The following is a 26,818-nucleotide window of genomic DNA, read 5'->3' as shown; positions in this document are numbered from 1 at the left end:
TCATTCTATATATACAACCCCATCTTCCCAGACTTGTAAAGCAGCACAGAAGAGTTCCAGCAAGCTCCCTAAATGACACCAGGTTTCATATGTAAGACAAGACACCTCATCAGCACCTGAATAAAGAGAAAAGGCTACCCCAGGCATGTGTTCATAGAGCTCTTGTGATGGGTCATTTCATGCAAGTCTGATTTATGGCACCATTCTAGGAAATGAAACTACCACAGATCAAAAATGGGAAATGCATGTATGCCAATATTCTCCTAAATACCATTTAACACTTGTATGGAAGAGGCAGTGGCCCAGAAGCAAAATACTCAACTATATCAGAAAATACAGCATTTGAAATTGATACTTTCTCTGTAAAGGACAGAACAACACATAGAAGCCTGCTGATAGTCAAATTATGAATTAAAAAAGAACCTTTTAAGGATTTGGGTTGTTAGGAGTTTTTCTAGGGCGAGGATTTAGAATGTAAAGCAGGACAAAAATATGTACTTTTGACAAGTTGAAATACTTGATTTTTATAAGCTGCATACCTTTCTCTCCTCTCTTCTTTCTGGTCCTGTCTATATGGTCCTTAAGCTGGATTCGGACTTGCCTTTCATTTGGTTGGTCACGTATAAACGGATGTTTCAACAGTTGTTCTGTAGAAGGGCGCTGCATGTAATTCTTCACTAGACAACCTTCTATAAAGCTGAAAAACTTTTTTGACCTGAGAAAGCAGGAAAAAAAAAAAAAAAACCAAAACAACACAAAATGAAGTGACAGGTAAAACTCACCTGAAACATTTTTTCTGTTCTTCTTCAAAGTCTAATTCCTTTCCTCAAAGAGCATCACATCTCAGAGGACAGTACAAGTGCTGCCTGCGAGTATACCTCCTAAACAAAGCTGAGTGCGTTCAAGCTAAGCTGAGCTGGATGGGCACAGGGCTGGAGGGACACAGGGTAACGTGAACATACCTGTAGTGCTTAGGCACAGCCTCAGAATAATGTGCCCTCTTTCACAGGCATACCCTGAAAGTCAGGATCTGTTAGTAAAGGTAAATTGTGCAAACCCAGCTCTGCTACTTCTTGATCAGAATTGGATAGAATCCAGTTTGCTTGGAGCAGAGGCAGCGCAGCTCTGGTGTGCTTCCATCTGCCATGCTATCTAAGGGAACGTCTGCTATAGATAGCCATGCCAGAAGTCAGAAGAATTGTGTCTGCCACGACCAACACATGCAACACCTCACTGCCTTTGTATGCACCTGGGCTAACATAGTTAGATCTGCTAGAATTTCAGATTATTTTAATTTTTACCTGAAGAGTCACACAAAAAAACTCTTACAGAACAACAGGTGGGTGTTGATCAGTGTTGTCTGTTCACGCACCTGGGGTCAAGTTCTCCCTGATACAATTTAAGGGTGTGAACTGCACACAGCATAGTGGCAGGGTACGGGAGTTAGCTAAGCTGCAGCAACACCTTCCTAACTTTGTACTTCATCTGAACTCTTGAAAGAAGACATCTCCAGAAAGAAGTCACCAACAAGCCGCCTTACAAAATGACAATACTGGAAATATTCAAAACTGCAGTGAGGCACTGCAACAGGTTGCCCAGAGAAGCTGCAGATGCCCCATCCCTGGAAGTGCTCAAGGTCAGATTGGATGGGGTCCTGACCTATGTGAATTACTGGGTGGCATCCCTGTCCATGGCAGGACTTGGATCTAGATGATCTTTAACGTCACTTCCGACTCATGTCATTCTATGATGATTCTACGATTTTTTCATCACTTGGCCCATTTTCTCATAACCTGCCACTGTGCACACTATCAAAACAGCTGAGTCACAGCAGCACTGCCTTTGACCAGAGTCGCTTTGTAATTGGTAGGTGCTCTCAAACTACTCCAGAGCTTTAAGAGCAAACATCTCCACTACACGGTTAAGTGTAAAAACAATGGTTTCCATCCATCAGTTCACTTTCCTACTGTAATCAAAAAAGCAGAATTCAAGGTTACTTGGTTGTTTAGATTTTTTTATTCCTCATGCCTTAAGTGTTATTATTTTACATAAAAAGGTTAATGAAAGGCTTATGCAAATACTGTATATGCATCTCTATTCCTTTAATATATGTAGAAGGGACATATGAGAGGGAGTATACCTTAACACTACAAGTGCATAAATAAGTCAATCCAGGTAAAGACCAAGCCCAGCAAGCAAGCCAAGTTTATATTATGTTGATATTGAACTGGCAGTCAAACCGCTTCATTATTTTGACAGGATCACAGCATCCTGTGATCACATTCAATCTATAAGAAACACTCTTTCTAGGGAGTATTTTTTTTTTTCATATGTGCCAGTTGTAACCAGTAACTGGGAGGAAATCCTCTGATACTAATGGATTCTTCTCAGCTGGCAAGAAGCGTGCACTCAATTCCAACCGTTTACAATAATTATAGTAAAAGCCTTCATTAGTTTTAATAGCTCCTTTCTATTTAGCAACTAGAACACTATAGTACTGTTCTGTTCCTGTGTTATGATACATCTGAGAAAACATACTGCATATTAAGAGTGCTGCAGGAGTTTATTTTTTAAAATATGGATCCATTTGTCACCTAAATACAGATGCTGCTCTGTCAAGGAGCAATTTTGACACAATCCCAGATAAAATTTCTCTGAGACAAACAGAACTAAATAACACATGAATTTTGCTTCATGCTTTGATTCAGTGGCACAAAAGATAACAGAGTGATTTTTGCTAACTTCATTTGCTTTACAGTTCTGTGGAAGCAGTCACAAAACTGTATGTGACCCAAGAAAACATCATGCTACAAAATGCTACAAGCAAGATATAACTAATACATACCATTTCTTGGATTTTAACCGTGGCGGGGGGTTCCTGGGTATCAGAAAGAGTGCCCTCATGGGATGCATGTCACAAAGTGCTGAAGGGAAGAAAACAAAACCAGACAGAGACATACAGACACCGGTTTAGTTGCTCTCTGTCAATACCATGACTTCAGTTTCCACAATCATCTCCCCCATCCCAAGCGTACGTGCAGCAGGTGCAGACAGCAACCCAGCTAAATGGAATTGGCCCAAAATCACAAAAATTCCACAGCTCAATATGCCAAGGATAGCCCAAAAAAGAGAAAGAGATAGAAGCACGGATTAACCTTCAGAATCAACCATGATGGGAACATCTGAGCACGGCCCTCCTCTAGCCCCACATCATTTAACTTTTTTATTGACTTTTCAGTCAATAAAACACTGGGAGATGATGATGGCAGAAGGGAACAGTGACAGTTACTGTTTCATAAAATCTTCCCTCTACCTGCCCTTTGCTCCCATTATGGAGGATGCCTCATTTCTACTCTCCAGACTTAGGTATTTCCTTTACTTCAAGGCATGACAGTTTTGAAGCACAGGAGTGACTGTATCACAAAAAAGTATTCCCTACAGAACTGAAATGTAAGCCCATAACTTTTGTCAAAAGAAATTCTTTTGCTTTCAGTGGACATTTAATGGCAGTCCAGGAACTCCACCCAACAGCCTTTCCTCATGTCCCATAGCAAAGCAACACAGGAAAATAAGGGAGCATGGAGAGAGGCTGCCCAAGAAAGGTCACTAGGAGCAAATCTTCTGTTTTAACCATCTTCTTATGTTTGACCTCTTGCACCATCAGTCTCAGCTTGAGTGATCACTGCAGGAAGATGTGACACTTTCCACACAACAGAAATTCAGGAGAAACAAACTGATGTAAAGCGAATTCTGGACTCAAAAATAAGGGGCCACAATCTTGACAAAGAAGCCCCCTGGATGTCTGGGGATCCCAGAAGAGCGCCAAGCTTAAGGACGAACTCTTCCACTGTTACTGGAGGAGGAAGTAGAGCCCACATGCCAGAGGACAAGAGCTGTTCAGCATTTACACTGGATCTTTGCTTACTTCTGAAATGACACTCTTGCAAGCGCTTTTACACAAAGAGGGGTCAAGCTCTGCTTTGGTTCGGAAATGAAAAAAAAAAAAAATTGTTGTCCAATTCTAGGCTTAAAAGGCCATAGACACAGCTTTTGTCTGAGAGCCATCCAGGTAACCCAATGCAATGAACAAAAAGGTATGGCAAAAAGGAGGTCAAGGGGTAGCTCAAACACTTAACACAGCACTGGCTGAGGTGTCCTGGGAGCAGCTCTCACACAGGTATTCATGAAATGTGCGCAGATTAGGAAGGGAAAAAAACCCTAAAACCAAACTATCAGACTTCCTAAAACACGAATCAACATAAGAGCATTGTGATTAGATTTCTAAATCTTACATTAAAGTCAACAACAACAAAAATCAGGCAGTAGCTATAATGAAATGACCATTTTTTACCCAGGAAATATCAATACTTTATTTCAACATGATTATTTCAAAGACAGATGTTTCAAGCTGGGCTGTGGTGTGGTGGTAGTTTTTTAGGTGTAAAAAAAAATTAACTTACTCTTAGGTATCTTAGGTTGTTATTTTTTAAATACAGAGTTCCAGCTGAGGGTGAGGGTAAGTATATTTGGAAGTTCAATATGGACTTCCATAAAAATTATCGTTAAAAGCCAAAATATCATGCCTAACTTCTTTTCTTTTCAAATGTTTCTGTCCTCCTCATATATCTGCTGTCTGCCTTGATATTCCAAAAGAACTATGTGAAAAGAAAAGAACCTATTAAAAAGTTGTGCATTTTTGGTTTCCGATTTCCCTCTCAAAAAATATCCATATGAACTGACAATGATCCCTGCTTGAGGATACTTAAGTTCAATGCTTTGTGTTGAAGATGGATTTACACTCTAAGTCATGTCACTGCTAAGGAAGACCAACACCACCGACTGACAAGTGGAAACAAAAAGAGAAGCAATGTTAGCATTATCCAGATCAACAGAAAGCCAACACAGAAACAATTGCTACAGGTGTTCTTTTCATTAAAGTCTGTTTCTTCAAGGCCCCACTGACCCTCTCCCCAGCTGAGGTTTCAGTATTCCAGGCCAGGCCATAGACAAACTGTGACACAACTCCAAAACACAATATACTAGCCATAGGAAGGAAGTCAGACACTCGATTAGCTTCCAAATATTCCTACTATAGAAATTAAATTACTGCAGTCTGCACTGTAGTGCTTAAACACAATCCTATCTTTATCAAAAGCATTGCTATTTACGGGATTTTATATTTATAGAGCAGACAAAACCAAAGAGAACAGAAATAACACGAGGATACTTTCAAAAACCTCAAACCTAGACTTAGATTACAACCAGCACCTCCCAAGTACATGTTTCAGTCTTAATCAGCCCCCTGGAGAAGCACACGTATCACTTACGGGGAGCTCCTTCTGCCATCTCTATGGCCGTAATGCCGCATGACCAAAGGTCACTCTGCATAAAAAGAGAGAGACCATATGTTAGTAGGTGGATTTGCCCATTCAGACAGTAAGAGAGTACTATTTAGAGAGGCCCTGTAGGTGAGGCTGAAACCAAATACCATGGCTATTTAAATAATACAAGCTACTTTTTTCTTGTAATAGTATAATAAAATCCTACTTTTCACATAACTCATATGTATATGCAGAAACACAAGCACCTATTCTTACAGAGTGAGCAAACAACTTTTTCTAATAACATGTAAAAATATATTCACGTTATAACAATGGAAAACACATCTGCCAGAAATCTAAGCCTGTGAAACAACAGTTTCCAATATTCTCTTATTTAAAAAGGGTTGAACAAGGGTATTGCCAGGGTGTGTAGAGATGCAGTTATAAAATCAAAAGCTTAGATCAAATTTAAAATGCTCAGAGGTACCAAAAACTACAAGAAAGGGTTCTTCAGGTACATAAACAACAAGCAGGAACAGAAGGAAAATACTGGCCCATGTTAAACAGGAGAGGTGAATTAGTCACCAACTGAAAAGGCAGAGAGGTTCACAACATTTACTTCACCTCTGTCTGTACCAAAGATAACACTCCTCCCCTACCATCTTAGCTTTACAGAACAAGAGTCCTTCAGCAGGAGCCTTTCAAGGTACCACCTCTGGCCAGCACCTCTGAATAGGAGGAGCCTGAACAAGAGCCAGGAAGGTCAAACACGGGCAAATGATTGGAAGATTCTGGCAAGGAACCAACTCCAGAGACTGACATGGCTTAACAGGCAAAGTGCTGGAGGAGGCTGCTGTGAAAGAGAGCTGTTCTTGAGCAAAGTAGTCGTCATGTCTGGTCATAATAGTGTTGTGTTTATTTTAAATTACTTAAAACTAATGAGCAGATAAGCTCTTCATGTACTACAAGCAGAAAAACATTTCCAACAATCGTACTTTCAGACACAGCAAGGCAATCTTTTCTCTTAGTCCAATTCAGCCATTTAAGCTAAATTGCACAACCTCAGGACCTTACAGAATCTTTCAAGCGTGAATTTTTTTGGGGAGAGAGTGCCCTATAGGCTTCACCAGTAACAATAAACAGGTGTTTTCAGAGGCAGGAGGTGTTGTTTTTCACATCACTACTGCATTACAAATATTACACAGGGAGTGTGTAATAATACAAATATTACAGGGAGTTTTTCTATTTTATTAGATCATTTAATACCAAATCTTTCTTACTAATAACTCCACCTGCAAAGATATAAAGCATTATCTTTAGTACAGTGAGATGACGGATGTAAAAAGCAATTAAATAATGAGAAACAGGATCAATTTGATCAATCTTAGTCAAAAGATACAAAAACACTAATTCAAATAATCTGGGTTTTTAAACAGATTTAGACATACACAAACATACTGATAGCTAAAACCATTATCAATCTCAGCAAATTGATATAATTAATTGATATAACTGACATTCAGTTCTAGGGCCTTAATCCCTGGCTTTCTGATATTCTTGTTGCCCTTGGTTAAAAGCTGGAACACTGCACTAGTCCAAGTAAATATTTCTAAAAGCTTATTTCCACTTTTTTTTCTTTCTTTGTGCTCTCATTAAAGTCAGCTGAGAACAACTTCTAAGATTACAGTATGCTTTCACTAGAAAAATTTAACTTCAAATACATATACTTCATATTCTTAAGGGTAGTGCAAATACCATCAAGACAATTACAGTTTTGCAGTAACTAAATCTTTGGTTACCAAACAGTGTAAAGAATGATCTTTGTTAAGAAATGTTTTGATGGATAAATTTTTATCAACTTGTATATGTATCCTGAAAACAGAAATAGTTTTAAGAGCTCCTTCTGTACCTCACTGGCTCTCCAGACGGTGGTTCTATTTCAGGTAACACCTAAAATGTATTGTTCTGGGTTACTACGATAACTGGGACAGAGTCTAACACAATTTAATGTACAACCATTACACAAATTGAGAACACAAGCATTTCCAGTTAAACTCTTTTTTGCCTTCTCTAAGCACCTACAGCACCCTGAAGTCCTATACTCCTTATGTCTCAAAGCTACGATAATACAAACAACAGCAACTGTTAAAGGTCACAATTTGACAGTATCCATACCTTGTAGTCCTATAATAAGAATGTAACTATACAAAATAGTTATTACTCCTACAAAGCATAAGTCTCAGAAACTGACATCATTCATGGACATTTATACTGCAAGTGTTTGTTTGGGTTTTTTTCTTTGAACAGGATTCTCTTACTCTATAATCATACGTAGCATCCGGATTTTCATCACAGGCAATAACTTCTGGAGCCATCCAGTACGGAGTCCCAATAAAAGTGTTTCTCCTGCCAACTGTCCTGTCCAGCTGAGCACTCACACCAAAATCCACTGTGGGTGGGAAAAGAGTAAAATAAAGTAAGTGACGAAAAATAATGCAGCGATTACTTTCATAAAGTGATTTGGAAACAAAACCCTGTAGATGTTCCACGTGGGAGGACCGTGCTGAGGAAAAATACAATGATAAATCCTGAGGCAAATAAGCCCGTGTGGTTCGCACGCAGTGTGCTTGGGCCACAAGTGTCAGGGAACATGGCAGAGTATGAGCATCTCTCCTGCACCTCTCACTGGTCTGCCTGGACAGAAGGGAGAGCACAGCTGCAAAAATACTGCCTGGGAGGCTGAGAAAGCGCTATTCCCTTCCCACATGATGAAGCCAAGCACCTTTTGTCTATACAGAAGGAGCCATTTCCCAAAGGCACCTCTCATGCTGTGGGAAAACTGCACTCATAAACACCTTTCTCAATCTCCCTTTTGGCTCACCACATTTGCTGCTCTAAAAAAAAAAAAAAAATAATCTGTTGTTCAGGGAATTGGTCTCTGATGACAGAGCAGAAGTGGCAGCAAAAGAGGAGGGATTACTCAAGGAGCGCTAACTCTGAGCACACACGAGAAAGAGATGCCCATTTCATTACAAGGTAATTATATATATTACAAGGGCGTTTTCCACCCTTCAGTTCTCCCTGCTGACAACCAGTGCTATATGTCTTTCTATACCAGTAGCTGCCTCTGTCAGCTTCACTGCATCCATCAGCCAAGTGACACTGACAAACGGGTGTAGACAAGCTCAGTGGGAGCAATGATTTGGAAGCTACTGTGCTCCATTTTGGACCAAACAAAGGAAAGCTCTCCCGAGAGCTTCCTCCTCCAGCAGCCGGGACATCTTCCCATGCCTTGTGCTGCAGGAAGGTGTAATGCAAAACAGAAGGGATGTGGGCTGGGTGGGAGGGCTTCAGCATGGCTCTATATTTAACGAAAAAAAGGTGGTGAGTGTAGCGTGATACAAACACAGAAGGTTAACATGTGCAGTAACTGAAAGAGACAAATTAGAGAGGAAGAAAAAAAGAGTATGTCCACTTGGCAGCGACAGAAGAGGCCAGGGATGAGCAAGGTTTTCGGCAGGCATGCCAGATCTGGAACTGTGTTTTGAACTCGATGCTACAGCTCCCTTGAGAGTGCTGTCCAGATCATATTTTTGTGTCCAGAACCTGAACAGCAGGTGCTATTTTAGTTAAAGCCAAATATGAGAGAGATTCCTGTCACTTCCCAAGTCCAGAATAAAGGGAATTAGAACAAACTCAAGTCACACACAGCTCAGCAGGGTAAATAAAATGATCCCATCACTGATTCTCTGGCATGAAAGCCAACATCTTCTGACAAAATTCAACAACAACCTGTGCTCCATCCTCCCAGGGCAGGAGGAAATACATGCAGCTGTCAATCCACAGGAAAGCAGTGACAAAGTATTCATGCTAGAAAACATGTTGTGGGGCTCTTAAATGATGAAATTAATTTGAGAAGATCATAAAACCAAAGGCTGAATGAATGAGGAAGTGGCTATGTGTGCCTACTTACCAAGTTTCACTTCTGCGTTCTCTGTTAACAGCACATTTTGCCCTTTGATATCCCTGTGAATCACATGATGGGCATGAAGATGTGCCAACCCCTGCATTAAGGAGAGAGGAAGGAGAGGATGTTCACAGTTAGGCTCTTGGCCTAGCAACAGACTACCCATAACCAGCAGCCCCTAAGGTCACAGCACTGGGTCTTGTGCTCTTGTTCAGCAACTGGGTGCAATGGGATCCACAGCAGCCTTGTAACAACACAGTATTTGGTAATGGAGCAGAGACAAAGGCCCCAGGTTATGCACACACTGTACATAAATACAGCCCAACATCTGCACTGTGCAAACACCTCTCCGCTGTCGTGTGAAGAAAGTTCAGCTCCTAGAAAGTCTCCATGCACTCACATTGTAAATGACATCAGCATGGGTGCATATCACTGACATCTGACCTGCACAGGGTCACACAGAATATACTCTGGGGAAGGGAGGTAGAAGGAAAAAGGATGCAGCATCAACATGCATATATGCACCCCTGAGAAGGAGTGGGAGGATGATGGGCTGGCAGTCATGTTTGAGGGCAAGGGTTGACAGATGAGAAAGAAATGCTCTGCTGCAAAGCTGTAGTTCTTTTCTCTAGCCTCCTTCATATATATGAAACCAGATAATTCTTCCTCAGGAAAAAAAATACAAAGGAAAAAAGAAGAAAAAAAACTTTAAAAAGCATAAGCGTTATACTTTCCAAAGGAAACAAAACCTCCTGGCATACGGTGCTTTTTGTTGAGACAGCACCTGGATGCATGCCCCAAAGCGTTAGCCATGTGGAAGGAGGGCTGAGAAAGACATATGTTGCATTTTACTCTCTAATGTAATTGGGAGAACAACAGGCAACCCTCTTAGCAACTGCCTGTATTTTGGTTTCTCCTCAGTTTTCTGCTTGGAAAATTGTAGTCTCCAGTGGGATCGTCTTGCCTGTTCTTGTTGCTCTCACAGGCTTTTAATTTTTTATGAAAAATAAAGAAATAGAACCTTTACAGCTGCAAAAGGTTAAGAGAGTAGTGGTTGCTGTAGAGAAGTATTTCCTACACATGTTCCTCATTAAATGATCATTTACCGGTTTGCCTACATAACCATTGGGCTATTTTCTTTTTTTTTAACAATTAATGAGTGTGACAAAAACTCCACCATCCACAGCTTCTCTCCACACATCACAAGCAAATCAAGAGGGCTGATGTTTCCAAGACCCTTCACTGACTGCTAAGTGTGGTCCTATTTTTCACAGGAATGAAGGCTTTTCCACAGCTTCACACAGGATATTTTTTAAAGCCTTCTGCTCCTCTGACCCAACCAGAGAGATAATCGTCTGTTCTCTCCAGAGTACTATCTAACCTTACTGAAAAACACATGAGGGTTTGCAAAGGGCTGGGAGGAGACAGAGGGGCATGTCTCCACTCTCCTGCAGTCCTCAGACCCCTCCAACCACACAAGGATAAACTGGGTTGATCTTTACCTGTATCTCCACCTAAGCCAACCTTTGGCCCTTTAGCTAGCTCATTTTAACTTTGTGTTACACAACCTCTCTCCTCCATCTCTGACAAACTCTGTGTCAAATCAGGTTTTGCAATGTCTCACAGCAATGTGAGTTTAGCATTCCTTTTTTCCAGATATTCCAGTTCCCGATAGCCAGTAATTAAGGCTCCTTCTGCAAATCTTTCCCTGGAATGAGAAGATAGCTTTCCCTAACTCTTTTCTGGGCTAAATACATTTTTTTGCTCTTCTCAGCAAGTATTTGCCTGCTTTACCTAAGGAGAACTTAGAATGAATCCAACATAGCACAGAATATCTCCAAGGCCACACAGCTCTCAAATCAAGCATACGATCAGGCCTGCAGAAGTCAGCTTTCCTCATATTAAAGCATGCTAACCATCTGATTTGAAATACAACTTCTCTGTTGTAGACAACTTATAATGTGCCAGCCCAAATGCCAGCAGCTGGACTCTCCTCTAGCATTTGGAATTAGAGCAAGAGACCAGAATCATATGTCTCCCTCCATCCTCATCTTAAAAATTGCCAAGGCAGAGCAAACATGTAACACAGACAACAGCAGCATTGATTTATGCAAGAGCCAGTGTTGGTTCCCTGTAACATAAAGCCCTTCAGAACTTCATTTACAATTAGGCAATTGAACAAATATACCGTGTAGTGGCATGGGTAGGAGGCAATTTGTTTTACAAAGAAGCACGAGAAAACCATACCAGATTCACTTAGTGCAGCAAAACAAATGCCAAACAAAAAGCACTTAAACTGTACCAACCAAAAATTAAATATTAAGAGCAGCTAGTTAAAGTTTCAATTTCAGAAAAAAACGGTAGGTTGTAGCCCTCTTCCTGAAAACTTTTGCAGCGCCATCTGCTAGCACCACACAGCCACACATGATATAGGTGCTTGCTCTAGACAGACTGCAGGGATATACAATATGAGAGCACATCACAGCACAGAAGTCCTGACTGCTGGCCTGAGCCAACAACTCCCTTCCTCCATAGATTTGATTAGGAGCAGAGAAAGACAACCACAAGCACATTTGGAAAAGTGCATTCCGTGCCCTACTGTGCTACAACACTGTTTCAAGCCTCAGTTCTTAAGGACACCATTTCACAGCTTCTACAGTAGATAAGGTCACTGGCTCTTCCGCTGGCTTCTCATGACTAAAAATTGCTATTTTCTGCAAGGTTTCTGGTACAATATACAGTACAACTCACACCCAGTTAAATGTTGTGGAACAGACATCTATCCGCTTCTACGCACTTTTCAAGTGACGACATGGCTAATGGGATTGATCAGAAACAGCTTCTTGCAGAACCTCAAGCTAGGCTACATCTTCTAAGACTGTTTCTGTGTGGAACAGACTATTTTCCTTACCCGGAGGATCTCTCTGGAGATATATGCTATCCAGTCTTCTTTCAGAGTATTCCCTTTCGTGTTCTTCACAAGGTCTGTGATAGAGCCTGCTCCACAAAACTCCATAACAAGCTGAAAAACAAATATCAGTGTACAGCCAACTCTAAACACAGTTCTCAGCTGTTTAACAAAGCAAAATAATCAGGTTGCAGCATTGATCTGGGAAACCCTTGTGAAGCAGAGAATAGAATTTATTTCACATCTCTGCCTGGAAAATGGATTCAAGCAAATGTCTTCAATGTGTGTCAGACATATATGGAATACGTCTCACATCAGTTACCACATTTTCAAGGACTGATTTAATCACTGTAATTTAATGCTGGGAATCTGGATTTGCTCAGCTACGCAAAATGCATTAGAAGTAAGAGCACATCCAATGCGAAAGAATCAAACTGAACACACCATTGCAACACATCCTTTAACTCCCATTTATTTATGCAAGAAAATGCACTGATGACTATACCCTGCCATTTCAAACCCAAACTTCAGTCCTCTAGAGGGTGTAGATGAGGTGGGATGGGAAGTGTAATAGGTACAATTTTTAAGTGCAGCCTTCTTTTTACAGTCACATATTCTTACTGCTCAGCTCAGCTGTCTTGTCGCCAAGAAACATGCAACTATCCATTGGGGAAGTGGGGGGAAAAAAGTTACTTTAAGAACAAATTCACTGCTTATAGCAAGTTTTGGTTCAGATATCCTCTTAGGTATGTGTGATTAGCCTATGTGATTCACTTATCTATCTGTTCAGGCAAGCACCAAATTCTATTAGTTTGTCTTTCCATAACATGGTATTTCTGTCATCCTCAAACTACATCCAATAGGAAAAGACTTACGAACATGTTTGTTTGAAAAACATCTGCTTACCCACAGTTGGTCGTCATGTCCTGGAGGACTCTTCTTAATGAAAGCACCATAATAAGTTGCAATATTTCTATGATGAGAATATTTCTTTAGCATATTAATCTCCAGTTTGATTTCTTCCTCTTCATCCTTTGGAAAAAAAAATAAAACAAACCCCCATATGTTGAATATACCACATGTATTATTTATTTATTCTTCACTTTCATACAAGTAGATTTTTTTAAAGTTCCATTTTTACCAGCATCATGCTCAGGAAAGCCATCCTAAACCTGTTTATTGAGATGGTCTAAAACAGGTCTTTACTTTCTCATGTTTTCAGCAGTGCAAAAAAGCAAATGCAGGATACACTGGACTTGACCCAGTGATGGAGCAGGACATAATCTGTTCCAAAAACTCTGTGCTTATAATACCATAAGCAAATACACAGCTAGCAGGCTTTTACTATATGTAACCCAGAGAACTAGAAACCTGGAAAAATCTGTGGAATTATGATAGAGGAGTATTATTTACATCTTCCTCATTTTTTCTGCTTTAATTTTGAAAATTGCAACCAGTTCTATTTAACTGCCAGACAGCAGCTCCATGCAGCCAGCTGCTGAAGCAGGTTCCCATCTCAGTGCCAGCACGGGACTGGCACAGGAAAGCAGAGGTGGAGATCAGGAATTCCCCTCACTGCAAGGACAAAGCATTGGCCTCGTGCACAAGTTTCCTCCTCCTCCATCTGTCTCTGTGGAGGAAGAGCAAGTGCATCAGGAAGAACGGGCCAGGAGCCCGGGCAGTAAACAGGATGCTGGGACACAAAGACAGAGGAAGGATTTCCCACAGCTCCCCCTGCTTCAGCAAGACGCCAAAAAGAGAGCAGCTCAGGTGAAGGGACATCAGCCCTTCAAAGAGATGAAACAGGTAACACTGTGAAAACCCTCCTTAAAAACACCCACAATCTGTTTCTGAAGTGACAGTAGGACATGTTGCATGGAAGGATCCACATGCTTAAAGGTGGTGTCTGAACAGGCAGCCAGCAGATACAGAAGAAGAAGTAGACACCATCCCACCCCCAGCTCTCCCTTCCCATACCAAAGACAGTAGGAGCCTTTTTCAAGCATCTATAAAGGCAACAAATTAAAAGGCAGATTACCCCTTTAGGCACAATCTTTATTTGCTCCACAGTCTTCCATCCTTAGATACCTAGGCAGAAGAGGTCTACCCTAAACTGATTCCAGGAAGAACTCAAAACTTCTGTTCCCTAGGGTTGCTGGTTGATGGGAATGATAGCACATTTTGATTATCCTGTGATGTCAAAGCTGATTGCATGATAAAATTTTAAGCCTTAAACTTCCTTGCAATTTGTACCATGCTAGCAATCAAATATCCTATTCATGACATGTACAGATGTTAATACTAACTACATGTTAACTGTTTATACACAGTGGTACAGACAGCTTGAGTAAAAGAAGCTACTCTACGCTACAAAGCAAGCAATTATTTCAAATATTCTGAAAGTGAAATGCAATGCTTAGTCGTAAATTATTATGACAGAATTCCCAAAATGCACCAGGGATAAACTATTCTTATATCTTCTCATGATGCATCTTTGAAGTAAAATACTGTGTATTGCTGGAACACCAAACAAAATATTAAAAGAATCTTGTAAATCAAAGTTCCCAGTGAAAAGTAGCCCTGGGAGAAAGCCCTGTTGTCAGAACAGCTTTTTGAGCCAAAAACTAACTTGGTGCTTCCTTAGCTGCTTCTGTTGTCTTTGCTATTGCATGGTTATTTATTTAGACCATACGCAAAAAGAAAAAAAAAAGAGAAGAATACATGCTTATTATACTAGGAACTACTACACTGAACCTCTGAATTATGTATTTAGGAAAAAAACTGTGATAGCTTTGTTAATAGTTTGGAACTTAACTGCTGATAGCTTAATATGTATAATGGGATTAATAATTTTGAACTGACTTTTTAGATAAAAATTATTTCCTACCCTCAGCACATGAACACAATAGCTTTTACAATACAATGAGCAGGATGTCCTAAAGGTTGTCTGTGTTTATCTATTGTAACAGCAGCTAAAATGATAACATTTAGACAGGATCTATTTCTGAAAAATAAAATAATCAAAATCTCGCCAAAAAGAACCAACAAACCAAACCAACAAACAAAAAAACCCACCAAAAAACCTGAAGAATGAACAACAAAAAAGGCACACACAGACTCAGCAGACTGCAGGCAGTTACTGCTCTTTCAGCTCTTCACTGTGGCTGTGTCACAGCACCTGCTCAATGGCCTCCAGCAACCCCGAGCGTCTCCCTTAACTAAAGGCTAATAATGGTCCTACACTTCTATTTCAGCCACCCTGGAGCATTTGTCCACAACACAAATAGCGTCTCACCTACAGTTCAATCCAGTCCAAAATCTAGTCTACAAAAATAAATGGATTTGGTAATTCTTGCCAGGCTCTGGAGGATTCCACTTACTTAGTGTGGATCGATAACTCCCTGGCAATGAGTCCTGAAGACTTTGTGGCGACAGGAACTATCATGAGGATTAATCAGCACAGAGAAGGCTGCAGCACCACTGCAGTACAGCAATTGCTGTAAGATTTTTAAAAAAAAAAAAAAAAAAGGAAATTTTAAAAAAAGAGTTGGCCAGACCAAAGTTGTTCTGTTCCAGATTCAGGAGCATTTTTTTTCCAGGGTACAGCTCATTTCATTCCAACGTGGACATCTGAAAGAGGCCAAACAATGTGCACCCTACCGGTGTTTACTTTTCCCCATTAACTACAAAAGGAGGGTGAGGTCATTAGCAAAGATGCAGACACCAGTCTTGCAGATGTCTTGCATCAGGGTGACATGAATCCCACCCAAAAATCTCACCAAATAAGACCATTTCCGCACAGGTCTCCTTATGGACACACATGCCTCAAGGAGGGTACGCCGCAGCCTGCAGCAAGGATCCTCCTACATAGAGTGAGGTGTTTTGGGACCCATCCTGGGATCTGGACATGTGAGCCAGCCTCAGAAAGTGAAAGTCCCTCACCTCCTCCTGACAACACATGCACTGCATGACCACCGCTAACAGTCCCTCCATTTACAGAAGCACTGGTATCAGAAAAGGAGAAAATTAAAACTGGTCGAGGCAAGAGACTGTCATTCTCAGAAAGTAATACAAAAGTACATCCTTTTTTCTTAGAGGAGACAGGCAGCTGGTGAGTCCTTCCTAGTGATTTTATGCAGCTGGCATCAATTATCACTTTAAGCCATTATCTGTGGATACAAACTCCCATTGAAACCTTCTTTGTCTTCCCTGTGATTGGGCTGGTGTGTTTTATACTTCTATATTTGCTGTCTGTGACAGCACGTCTGACTACCAGTAATTTTTGCAGTAAGCTATACTTTCACAAGACTCACGTGGTTGGATCAAGCTTGAAGCAGCTTTCTTCTCCCTTTCCATGTGTTTCCCCTCAGAGATTAAATGGACATGTCAGCATTCCTAGGGATTTCTAACTGTAACGCTTTTTGATCAAAATAATTTTGCCTGTAAGATTAAAACCCACATACGATGCCCTCACAGAAATCCACCTATGTACACTAAGATAATTTCTAATCATATGAACTAGCACCGTAAAAATAAAACCAGTCATGTTACCTCTCAGCATGCCATCCAGTGGCACCTGATCAGCTTGCTTAAGGCTGTAGCACAAAATCTCAACACCACTTACCCTTCCATTCATCACTGCATGCTAAGTATCAGCACAGGTTTTTCTGAATGCAGATGGCAAATCAATTACTTCTTATTTTCATTACATCAACGTTTACAAAATTGTGATGATTTAAGTAGCTAATGTTTTAAGTATCTGACCATGGTTGCCATTGAAGTAACCCCCAGTCAAATAAAAGCTACTAGAGTATAAGGAAGATTAACCTGGACAACTCAATTATTCCATTTCATCATGTTTTCCAAAGGTAACACCCCACCCTCCACATCATTATTGAAAGAAGATTCTGCTTATTTACACAAATTTTTAGAAGATGAGGAATGCAGAAACACTTCACTGGACAATGTGCAGGGATGGAAAAGAAGAGAATTAAGCTCTAGATGTGTCAGAAGCAGGGAGGACATAACCAAAGGAAAAGAAAAATGACTTCAAGTCTGTCGTGTTTCTATATACTTCCCCAAACATCATTTGCCTAGATGCCTCAGGAGACTAAGCACAACAGTTCTGACCTGTTCCAGCATTGAAACTGGTATGAGAACCCTATGAGAAGCTGTCTGAGAAACACACTTCAGGGAGAAAGGGGGAAATACAAGTTCTATAGCACAACGAAATTATTTCAGGAGAGGAATTTTAAAATTGAAAAAAAAAAAAAAAAAGCCACCTAAACATAGAGCATAGACATGTCCCAGGGCATGTAAGTGGTGACTTTCCATCCAAACTCCCCCAGGTGGAAGAGCTGCCTGACCACTGCTCTTTGCCAGTTGTTGATTCTGCCCTCTTAAAGGACTGGCACTGCTCGAGGAAGAGAAACTCAGGACAATTTCAGAAGATTTTATTTACCCTAGTAATATGATGAGGATAAATGCAAATGAGAAAACACAGTCCAGCAAGGATAAAGCATGACAATGTTCTGTGATAAAGGCAAGAGTAAGTATATCTATCCTGCCAGATGATTTATATGCTGCTCTTAATCAGTATGAAGTAGAATACAAATTGGTTCCTTCAGTAACTTTGCTTTTTGATTTAAGAAATGAGACAGTGACAAATCTCAGCTCTCCCCGTACAAATGGCATCCAGTCATTTTAAGCCACAACCAAGGGTTTTAAGAATGAATATCATCACCAAACAGTGGAAAGCCAAACACAATAGCGAAGTGTTTTCGTTTGCTTTCCCAATGCTGTTCACAAAGCTCTGCCTGCCTACACCCAGAAAGCTGCCCTCCCTGGAGAACGGCAGCTGGCAATGCTCTGCCTGGAGTTTCAGAGCAAGCTGAGCTCCAGTGGTAACTTGTGGAATTTGGGAATCTTTAAATCACAGGAGAGTTGGAGTCTGCGTAGAGGAGCAGGTAGCAGGCTCAGGCCAAACAACCCAGCCCATGGCTGGGAGGGAAAAGGGACTTCTGATCCACAGACCCCCAGAGTGGTGGAGAGGAGACTAGTTTGTCTTCAGAGGCACCAAAATGATGACGACTTGCCCTTTCTTTCACTATGTGCCTCAGGAGAAACCCACAAGAAACTCAGTTTATTTTCTTTTCAGCTTCCTCTCACTTTTCATTTCTGCCCTCCACCCAATATAATAGCATCCATTCGGAACACAATCTGTACAGGACAGGGAAAGCCTGAATAGTGCCTAGTACAATAGGTGACCTTTTCTGCTGCTGGAATCCATAATATATATAGTCGTTAATAAAGTTCTCACACACGAGGGAGATATTTTGGCAAGGAAAGTTGGGGCAGTATTGCACACAGCACGGTACTTGAATTGGGAGCTGTGGTGCTGCCTCCATGCAAGAAGGAAGACTGTAATTTTGCGAGGAACCAAACCACAAGAGCAATGATACTTCAAGTGCCAGGTAAGTCCCTGCCAGTGACTGCCAAGGTAGGAAGTTTGTATAAAGCAGAGCAGCTTGCAGTGTGGAGAGTGCAATGTGGAAAAACTCTCCAACACCACAACGGAGCGTTGGAATTGGGAATATGACATAAAATAGTTTTTAAGAGGAAATACCAAACACAGTTTTCTTGGGAGGGAAAGTCTAAAGAAGAGACGTTAATCAAGAGGTGCAGTAAACACTTAACAAGTCCATATACAATTCCTCCTAAACCTTAACATACAAGAGCCTCCAACTTTCTTATTACATCCCATCTCTTGAGGTGCTCACCACCTGTGCCACTGCTTGCTGGGTGCCTAGTGTTCCTTCAGTGTCACTGAGTGTGTGGCACAGGTGGTGAGCATCAGCCCCGCCCCTGCTCCCTCCCCTCTTGCTGTGAGGGTGCCTCTCAGACTTGGCCCCTTGTTCACAAATGCAGCCCAAGCAGAGCAAGCCTTTCACAGCCTTTACCATTTGTGAGTTTTTCTGGAAACCCATCCTGTCACTGTGAGCTGCCCACCAGCCTCTGAGCTGCTGGCACTGCCAGCACAGAGCCGTGCTGCCAGAAACAGCAAACCGGCAACACTGCTCAGGCACAGTAATTGCAGAAGACGGCTGTGAAGCTTTTTCAAGGGTCAAAAAAACCCTTAGTTTCGTGAAGACTGGCTGGCAGAACAGTGCTGTCCTTATGACCACCTTCGGTTACCTTAGTGGCAACATTTCATCAAGCAGGTGAGAAACACGCTTCCAAACACACACAAAACAGAAGCTGCTTTGTCTCCCCTTGGCACAACACCCTCTCTACTGCACGCTAAAGGCACCATTTGAAACAAGGGAGAAAATGAGCCAAGTTGCTCGCAGCAGTGCCATCGCTGAGGCTGCAGCCATAAAGCGACAGTTAAATTAACTGGACAAAGGCATGAGGAAGGGCAAGCTCTTCAGCAGGGTCCCAGCAATGCCTGAAGGAGCCTGTGTAGCAGCATTGTGCAGGCACGGGAGATGGAATCACGTGCAGGCAGGAAGGAGCCAAAAACCACGTGAAAACAATACTTGTCTATTGTCTCCCCGCAAACCACCTCCTCTGTCAGTCACTCTGACAACAATATTTTCTTTCTTGCCTGATGTGCCTCCAGTGCTTTTGCTGGTCACTCAATGAGCTGCTCTGAAGGCACAGAAACTGCATCACTGCTGATCTCCCTCAGTAAGACCCCAGGATGCCACAGGCTTTTTCCAAAGACAACCAGGAGAGAAACCTCCTAAGGGCAAACCCCTTCAACCATTTCAAATGCTAGTCCCTCAGCCCTAGATATGATTCCTTAAAAAGTTTCCTGCTCAGATTGCATGTTTGTCCCAGTTACAATTCAACTGTCCACCCTCATCAAGCCTAAATTACTTACAGGTTATGCAACAAGCTAGCCTTATACTGACATCTTCAGAGCTCTCATAAAAAAGGGAATGTTTAGTACCCTCCTTTCATCACTATTATTCACAGTAAAAATGCCTGTTGCTATACAATTCTACATCCAGTCTCAGATTTCTTGTAATCAAAACAAGCCCTTGCTAGCAGATATGAAAAGTAAGCTTGTGTGTGAAGGAAAGAAATTATAGCAATCTCCTTTACACAAAGCTCCAGGCTCAGACAATATGAGGAGATGCAGATGCTGGAGAGAAAACAGACTAATGCACAATGCTAAAGCGTTGCACAGCTTTTCTGCTTTCAATCTTAGCAGGCACTTGATGCCACAAAGAGCAGCATCTCTGGGGGTGACAGAGACAAGGGAGGCATTTGCCCACTGCCTCGTCCCTGCTCTCCCCTAGGCAATGCAAAGCTCCACTGCTGCCACCTGGAAGACAGATCTCCCTCCCAAAGGGGATCAACACATGGGCCCCTCCCTGCATGTGTAGTCCAGACACTGCTGGGCCACAGTTTGGACCTGGGAGGTGGAAAAGGCTCCGAAGTCCTGCAGGTTTCATGCAGCTGGAGAGATTCAACAAGAAACTGAAGTTCTGGTTTGAGACTAAGCTTTAAACTCAGAGGGGGGCAGAAGGCAAACATCTGAGAGAGAAGACAAAAGGTTGAAATTACTGAAAGCAGATTTCCTATGCACCATAGATTTCCTATGCACTGGTGTGCAAGGAGGAAGGGGCTGTGACACTCAAGCAGAAATGTAAGCTGAGAAGATAAAATATATTAAAAATAGCAGTCCTAACATAACACTAGTGTTCTTCTAGTACGTACATCATGAAAACCTACAATTACATGAAGACACTAATTCCCTCACAGGACAGATTCACACCCACAGCCTCACGCCCACAATGACCAGCAAGTCCTGTACATGAAAACGGAAGAGGAACTTATTTACAACCCCTCTTTCATTTCATACATGGAAAGAAACCCAAATGCTGAAAGACATAAAATATCCCAACAGTTTGGGATAACAAACACGAAAGCTATCACCACACACACCTGAACAGTAACAGAACAAGTGAGAGGAAGAAAAAGTAATCCCATTTTGGCTTTCCTTGGGGCTGTTTCACATAGAATCCTTTATTAAAAAGAAATGGGTCTGGAGAAATAGCTTACAAGAGAAACTCAGCAACTCCATCACATGCCACCATTTCTTTGCCTAACAGTGATGAAGGGCTTGGCACTGTTTAGTACCTTACATTATGTAGGCCAAAAGCAAACAGACAGATTTGCAAAGCAGAGGGGGCAGGCTGGCAGTGGTACTCCAAAATCAATCATACATTAAAAAATCAAAATTAAAACAAACAAACAAACAAACTACTAAAACTGGGGAGCACAAACAAGCACCAACACAACTGCCAGCAGCGAGTAGCTGGCAGCCTCAAAGCAAGTACCTCACACTTCCAGGAGACACAGTCCCACCAGTGATTTTTACCCCTCTATGGGATCAATACCACCTCAGGTGGACAGAGCTGTCCCCTCACAGGCACCTTCCCCCCCATGCTAAATTGCAGATGCCCAGGTCACCTACATCCTAGGCTTCAGCACAACTCCTGTGTGCCTAAAATTCAACAGAATGAATCTGGGCTTTGGTTACTAGCAGCATCAATAGTTAAAGCCAGCAAACAGCTGCTGGAAGACTACATATTTCTTATGGACTTTGGCTTTTGAACCCAAATCAACTGGTATGTGCAAGAGGAACTGTGTAGCATATTGCTAATCCCTCAGCTGTCCACATTCCCTAAATCTTCTACGCTTTAATTAAGGAAATTCACCCTATTAAAATGTTGCTAGTGGCGTAATTTTTCCTTCCAAATATTTAAAACTCCGTCTGCAACACTAACAAAGCTCTGCATTTTGTCAGAAAACGAGCACTAAGAAAAGCCTTGAAAACAAAATCGCATCATTTTCTCTGCAACTCCACAATCCACTTCTGTGAAGTGGCATACTTCACTTAGCTTACTACTACAAAGATATAGATTTAATGCTTCTTTTCTAAAGTGGTCTACGTCTCTCTGAGGTCCAACTTCCAGATGAAACAACATCCAACAGACAGTCACCACATCCTCAAACACTGAAGGTAATACACTGGCTTAAGAAGCAATAGGCACGCTTAATGCCCGTTTTTAGAGCTGCCAGTAACCTATGCTCTGCTTTACACCCACAAAAGGAAAACTCAAAATTTTGGGCTATGCTACGGCTTCCAAACAACTTCTTGTAAGCATGGACTAATGTGAGATCATGATCTGACTTATTTAACACAAGGTTTCTTTTGTGAAGCAGCCAAAATATGGAAATTACGCAGGAATAAAAGGAATCGTCCGATCTGTACATGTGTCTTACCAACACGATTGAATGACACAGTGTGAGTGCACAAGTCCTTACAAGTTTTAATTTCAGTTAATCTTTGCCTAAAGGTTAAACATTTCAGCGCCTCTAGTCCAATATTAGTCACTGCTCAGCCTCTGCCAGTAATCTGTAGCTTTCTCCCCTGCCTTATGCAGAGAAAGCACTGCAAATGCAAAAAGCCAAGTGCAAACAGGGAGGACCCAAGAGGTTCAAAGGCCCATTCCTCTCACCTGATGAGGGACAGAAAGGATCACAAAGAAAGCTACGACACCAGCCCACCATCCTGTGTTTGAGACGGTGAATAAACAGTCTGTGTAGACTGTGGGTGGCTGGGATGAGGAAAAGGGAGGAGAACAGACCAAGCCCTACAGGCTTGTCAAATTCCATTTTCAATTTTAAAAATACCCCAGAAAATACCTTTGGTTTCTTTCACCAACATTGCAAGCAAAGACTGTTTTAAAAGACAGCAAAAGGGTGAGGGCTTGCTCCTCCTCCCTTTGCCACCATCTCCTGCCTTTCTTCATTCTCTCTCTGGTTTGGTGAGAATTGCTCCTCAGAGCAGTGACAGAGCAGAGAATTAATATCAGGTCAGTATCTGTGACACCATCAGACCTGCATACACCTACTGTAACACCTTGTCCAAGTCCTCAAACCACCTGCTGCTTCTTGGGGAGGAATGAGCTCCTTCTGCAAAGTATAAATGCAGGCCCATGACTGATGCCAGACCAGACCTGGGGTTTCTTTTCCTCCCTGTTCTTCTGCAGCATTTTCAAAACCTACAACTTAATAGCAGTTTTGGGGGTGAAAAGGCAACACCAAGCTCAGCTACTCTGTGGGAATAAACAGAAAATAAATAACTAGAAATATATATGCTGAGAGCAGCTTTTCTGGAGCAAAGACCTCTCCAACTTGCTTGTTCATGTACAGATGAGATCTATGCTTATAACTAAGGATTTTCAAAGCAAGAAGGAATACAGATATTATATTTTACCTCTAAAATACACTTGTGCTCAGAAATACAGCTCTCTTTAAAAAGGGAAATCCATTACGGAATGATTTACAACTGACAGACAAGATGATGATGTCTGCAATTATCAGGTCCAATCACTCAAATTACAATTTACCAGCAGACACACAAACTACTTGATTCACAGTTAACATTTTCTTCAGCACACACCAGGTCCTTTCTAAAACAAGAGGGGAGACAGACATCCTCTATCAGTAACAGAAAAATGCAGCTGCTGATGAGAGGAATTCAGGGATGTCTGAGAGGGACAAATTTCCCTTCGTGTTTGTGCCAAACCTTCATGGAGGGCACATGACAACGAGGGCTGTGACTAAAAGGCTTTTCCTTTGTGTTCAGACAGGAACAGCTGTTGGACAGGTACAAAGGTATAGCCACGTCTGGGCACATGTGATAAGCGAGTTCTTTATAAAAATCAGTTGCTGAGGTTTTGATTTTCTTTGGTAGATTAACGCTGACTTATGCACAGCATTTAAAATCGCCCTGCACTGCCAAAGCTCTATAAAGGCTGCGCACTTTAGCGTACAAGTTAAGTGCATTTGGCATTGTGCCACAATGTACAAAATCATTTTCACGCAGCTGCCAGCAGAAGGGAGCTATATTCTTGGACCAGATGTTTTTGTTGTTGGTGCTGCCAAGCACGCCTGGAAACCTCACAGCTGAGCGGTGCTGCAGGAGTGAATTAACAATGAACAGAGCCACAAGATGCTCATGTCCATCTCTTACGTGAGATGTCACGGTCCCCTCTGTACCTTCCTCCTGCTCTCTGAGCAAGGAGGCTGCAGATAGCCAGCTAATTATTTACCTATCTGGAAAGAAAAGCCCTTCTACCTTCATCAGGATAAATAAAAAATCAACAAATACTTGCAAACAACATTACACCCCAGCTGCATTTACCCTTAGCTGGGCAGGTGACAAAGAGACCATGATTAACAGCCAAGAAAACAGGATTGGAGAAGACATAAAATGGTCCTAATACTACAGTAAACTTTTGGGTTTGCTGCTGGGCTGTGAAGAGGCAAGCATTTATTAAAAGGTATTGCACTTCAAAAATCAGAGCTGCTATAGCATCTCACTCTCCAGTTTAAAAAAAAAAACAGCCCAGATTCCAGCACAAGCCTCTCACTCTTGAGCTGAGACCCTGAGAGCACTGGCAGGAGCTTAGGGACAGAAGTCCACTTCCTAACCCCAACACCAGCTCCCAGTGAGGTTTAGCTGCTCTTTGCCTTCCCGCACCCCCGCCGCAAAGCAGGGCCTCCTGCCAGACCTACCTGCCAGCCTTGCCTTGTCTGTCACAACTGCACACGACCAGCAGAGGGGACCTGTGGGGCTGCAGGGGCTGAAATACTAAATTGTCAGGCAGTTGCTTAAAACCACAGATGTGTACGCAGAGCTGGCAGAAAGCAGTCCAAACAGGAACAAGGGAGTTAGGCACCAACACCTGGGTGCTGATAAGAAGAAAATGAGCTTTACTCAGTCCAAAACTCTCCCGTGACAGGGTCTATATCAACCACAAGTCTGTAAGAGAAACTCAAGAGGCCAGGCCACCTCACCCAGCAAGAAAAAGCCTGCACAAGTCATGGAAGAGGCAGAAAAGCACATCTACCATCTCATCCAGGCTGCAGCCCATCCCGAGGCAGAGATGGGGGGAAACATTTCTCCTTCAGGCTTGTGGATAGGGACTGGCTTTTTTGTTTATTCCACTGTTGGGTATCATACGGGTTCAAAGAGAAAGGTGATGAAAAGGGGGTTGGGGGGCAGGGTGAGCCAGCTGGGAGCTGCTCTGGGGGCTCTTTTCTCAGGCAGGCAGTTCAGACAGGCATAGCCCACTCCTGTAGCACAACCCCCCGTTAAAAAGTGAAACTCAGCAACTTGCCTGTAAAATAAACGCAGGCCTAACAAGTTTTACTGAAACCCTCCAATACATAATATAATCTGATCTCCCTCAGAAAAAGTATTGGTTTGGTTTCCCCAGCCTCCAGTAGCTACCACATCTCCTATGCCCCAGCCTGCCCAAGCAGTGCCTTCCTTAAGGATATATATAAACTTTGGCAGTTAAAAAAATCAAAATAAAACAACAAAAAGCATCGCCTCTCCTGTTCAGATAAATAATTGGTCATCTTCTCAGGGACTTTTTTCCGTTAAAATAATGCTACCACTACAGGGTCTCAGGGGAAGATGACTCATAAGCAGGAAAAGGCCTGTAATTCTGTGCTCAGGGTATTTACCCCAACAGATATTACAACTTTTTATTATGCTAGTCAGGTAACACGATGAAGTGGCAGTCTGAAGAAATCTTCCCTTAATCACACTTGATTTGAAACCAAACAAAGAGCAATTAGCCCAGCCAAAGCGTGGGGGTGGAGGGAGGGGGGATGCAGTTACATCCGAAGGAGGAAACCTAGATTGTTTGGAGAGAGATTCAAAATTCAGGAGGATATGGTTCAAGGCTCCGGATTTGCTCAGAGAAGAGCAGTGGGACAATGAAGTCATGCACAAAGGGACAGGCTGCAGCAACCGTGCCAGCTCCAGCTCCACCATCAAGGCAAGGATCCACTGTTCGGTTTGGAAACATTACCAAGTAGCATGGAAGCAGCAGAAATCCCACACACAGCAAATTGGACCTCTCCAATAGTCGGATAGAGGCAGCTAAGTGAAAGAGCATGTGTTGCGGAGGTCAGCTTCTGCCAGACTACAGGCATCTGAACAAAGCCTGTCATGGCTGGAGGCTCCTCTCCTGCAGTTTCCTGCAAACTGGGCCCTCCAACATGCACATGGAGAATTCCCAAAGCCCACTCAAAAAGAAAAGCCTCGAAGAAACTGCTGGTTAAATTGGTTAAGCTTGTCTTTGCTGGTTTACAAACAAATAATGCACCACTAGGAAAAGCTTTTAGCTGCTCTCCAGCTGGCATGAATTAAAAAGTGAGAGGTCAGGGGTGTAGGATAGGAAGAATAGGGAGGCCAGTATAAAGATAGAAAAACATAATACTAATACTACTATCACTAATAATAAGAACAGGAAATTCTAAGGTTGCGGGTGTGCTTGCCTTTTTTTTTTTTCTTTTTAACAAAAAAACTCTTCCCCAAAACAGCTCCATCTGTAGTCTCTGAGCATCTGGGGGTTTCTGCCAAAGTGATCAGTAGCAAAGAGCTAGCATTTCTCTTTGAATTGCAGCCATTATGTGCTTCAGTGTTCCCACACCACAGAAGAAAATCGGAGGCACTCACAAGTCTCCGTGGGCTAATGCTGAGCCACTGATCCAAAGCACAGGGATGATGGCAGTGCATGTGCG

The 26,818-nt window shown here is 42.2% G+C and overlaps 1 protein-coding gene across 8 annotated transcripts in view; it reads right to left on the bottom strand.

Moving 5' to 3' along the window:
• MAP4K4 (mitogen-activated protein kinase kinase kinase kinase 4) overlaps window positions 1-26,818 on the bottom strand; it is a 172,224-nt gene that overhangs the window by 52,628 nt on the left and 92,778 nt on the right. For all 8 annotated transcript variants that reach the window (XM_050332482.1, XM_050332484.1, XM_050332483.1 and 5 more), the window contains exons 4-10: window positions 13,103-13,228; window positions 12,200-12,310; window positions 9,295-9,385; window positions 7,640-7,770; window positions 5,328-5,382; window positions 2,846-2,924; window positions 540-715 (exon numbers count right to left, since the gene is read on the bottom strand). In XM_050332482.1, the coding sequence (XP_050188439.1) occupies window positions 540-715; window positions 2,846-2,924; window positions 5,328-5,382; window positions 7,640-7,770; window positions 9,295-9,385; window positions 12,200-12,310; window positions 13,103-13,228 (769 nt within the window). The remainder of the gene's footprint in view (window positions 1-539; window positions 716-2,845; window positions 2,925-5,327; window positions 5,383-7,639; window positions 7,771-9,294; window positions 9,386-12,199; window positions 12,311-13,102; window positions 13,229-26,818) is intronic.

This window comes from Myiozetetes cayanensis, unplaced genomic scaffold, assembly GCF_022539395.1.
Source record: "Myiozetetes cayanensis isolate MyiCay16 unplaced genomic scaffold, myiCay2020 scf5-8, whole genome shotgun sequence".
Taxonomy (NCBI): domain Eukaryota; kingdom Metazoa; phylum Chordata; class Aves; order Passeriformes; family Tyrannidae; genus Myiozetetes; species Myiozetetes cayanensis.
This window is presented reverse-complemented; position numbering and strand designations above follow the sequence as displayed.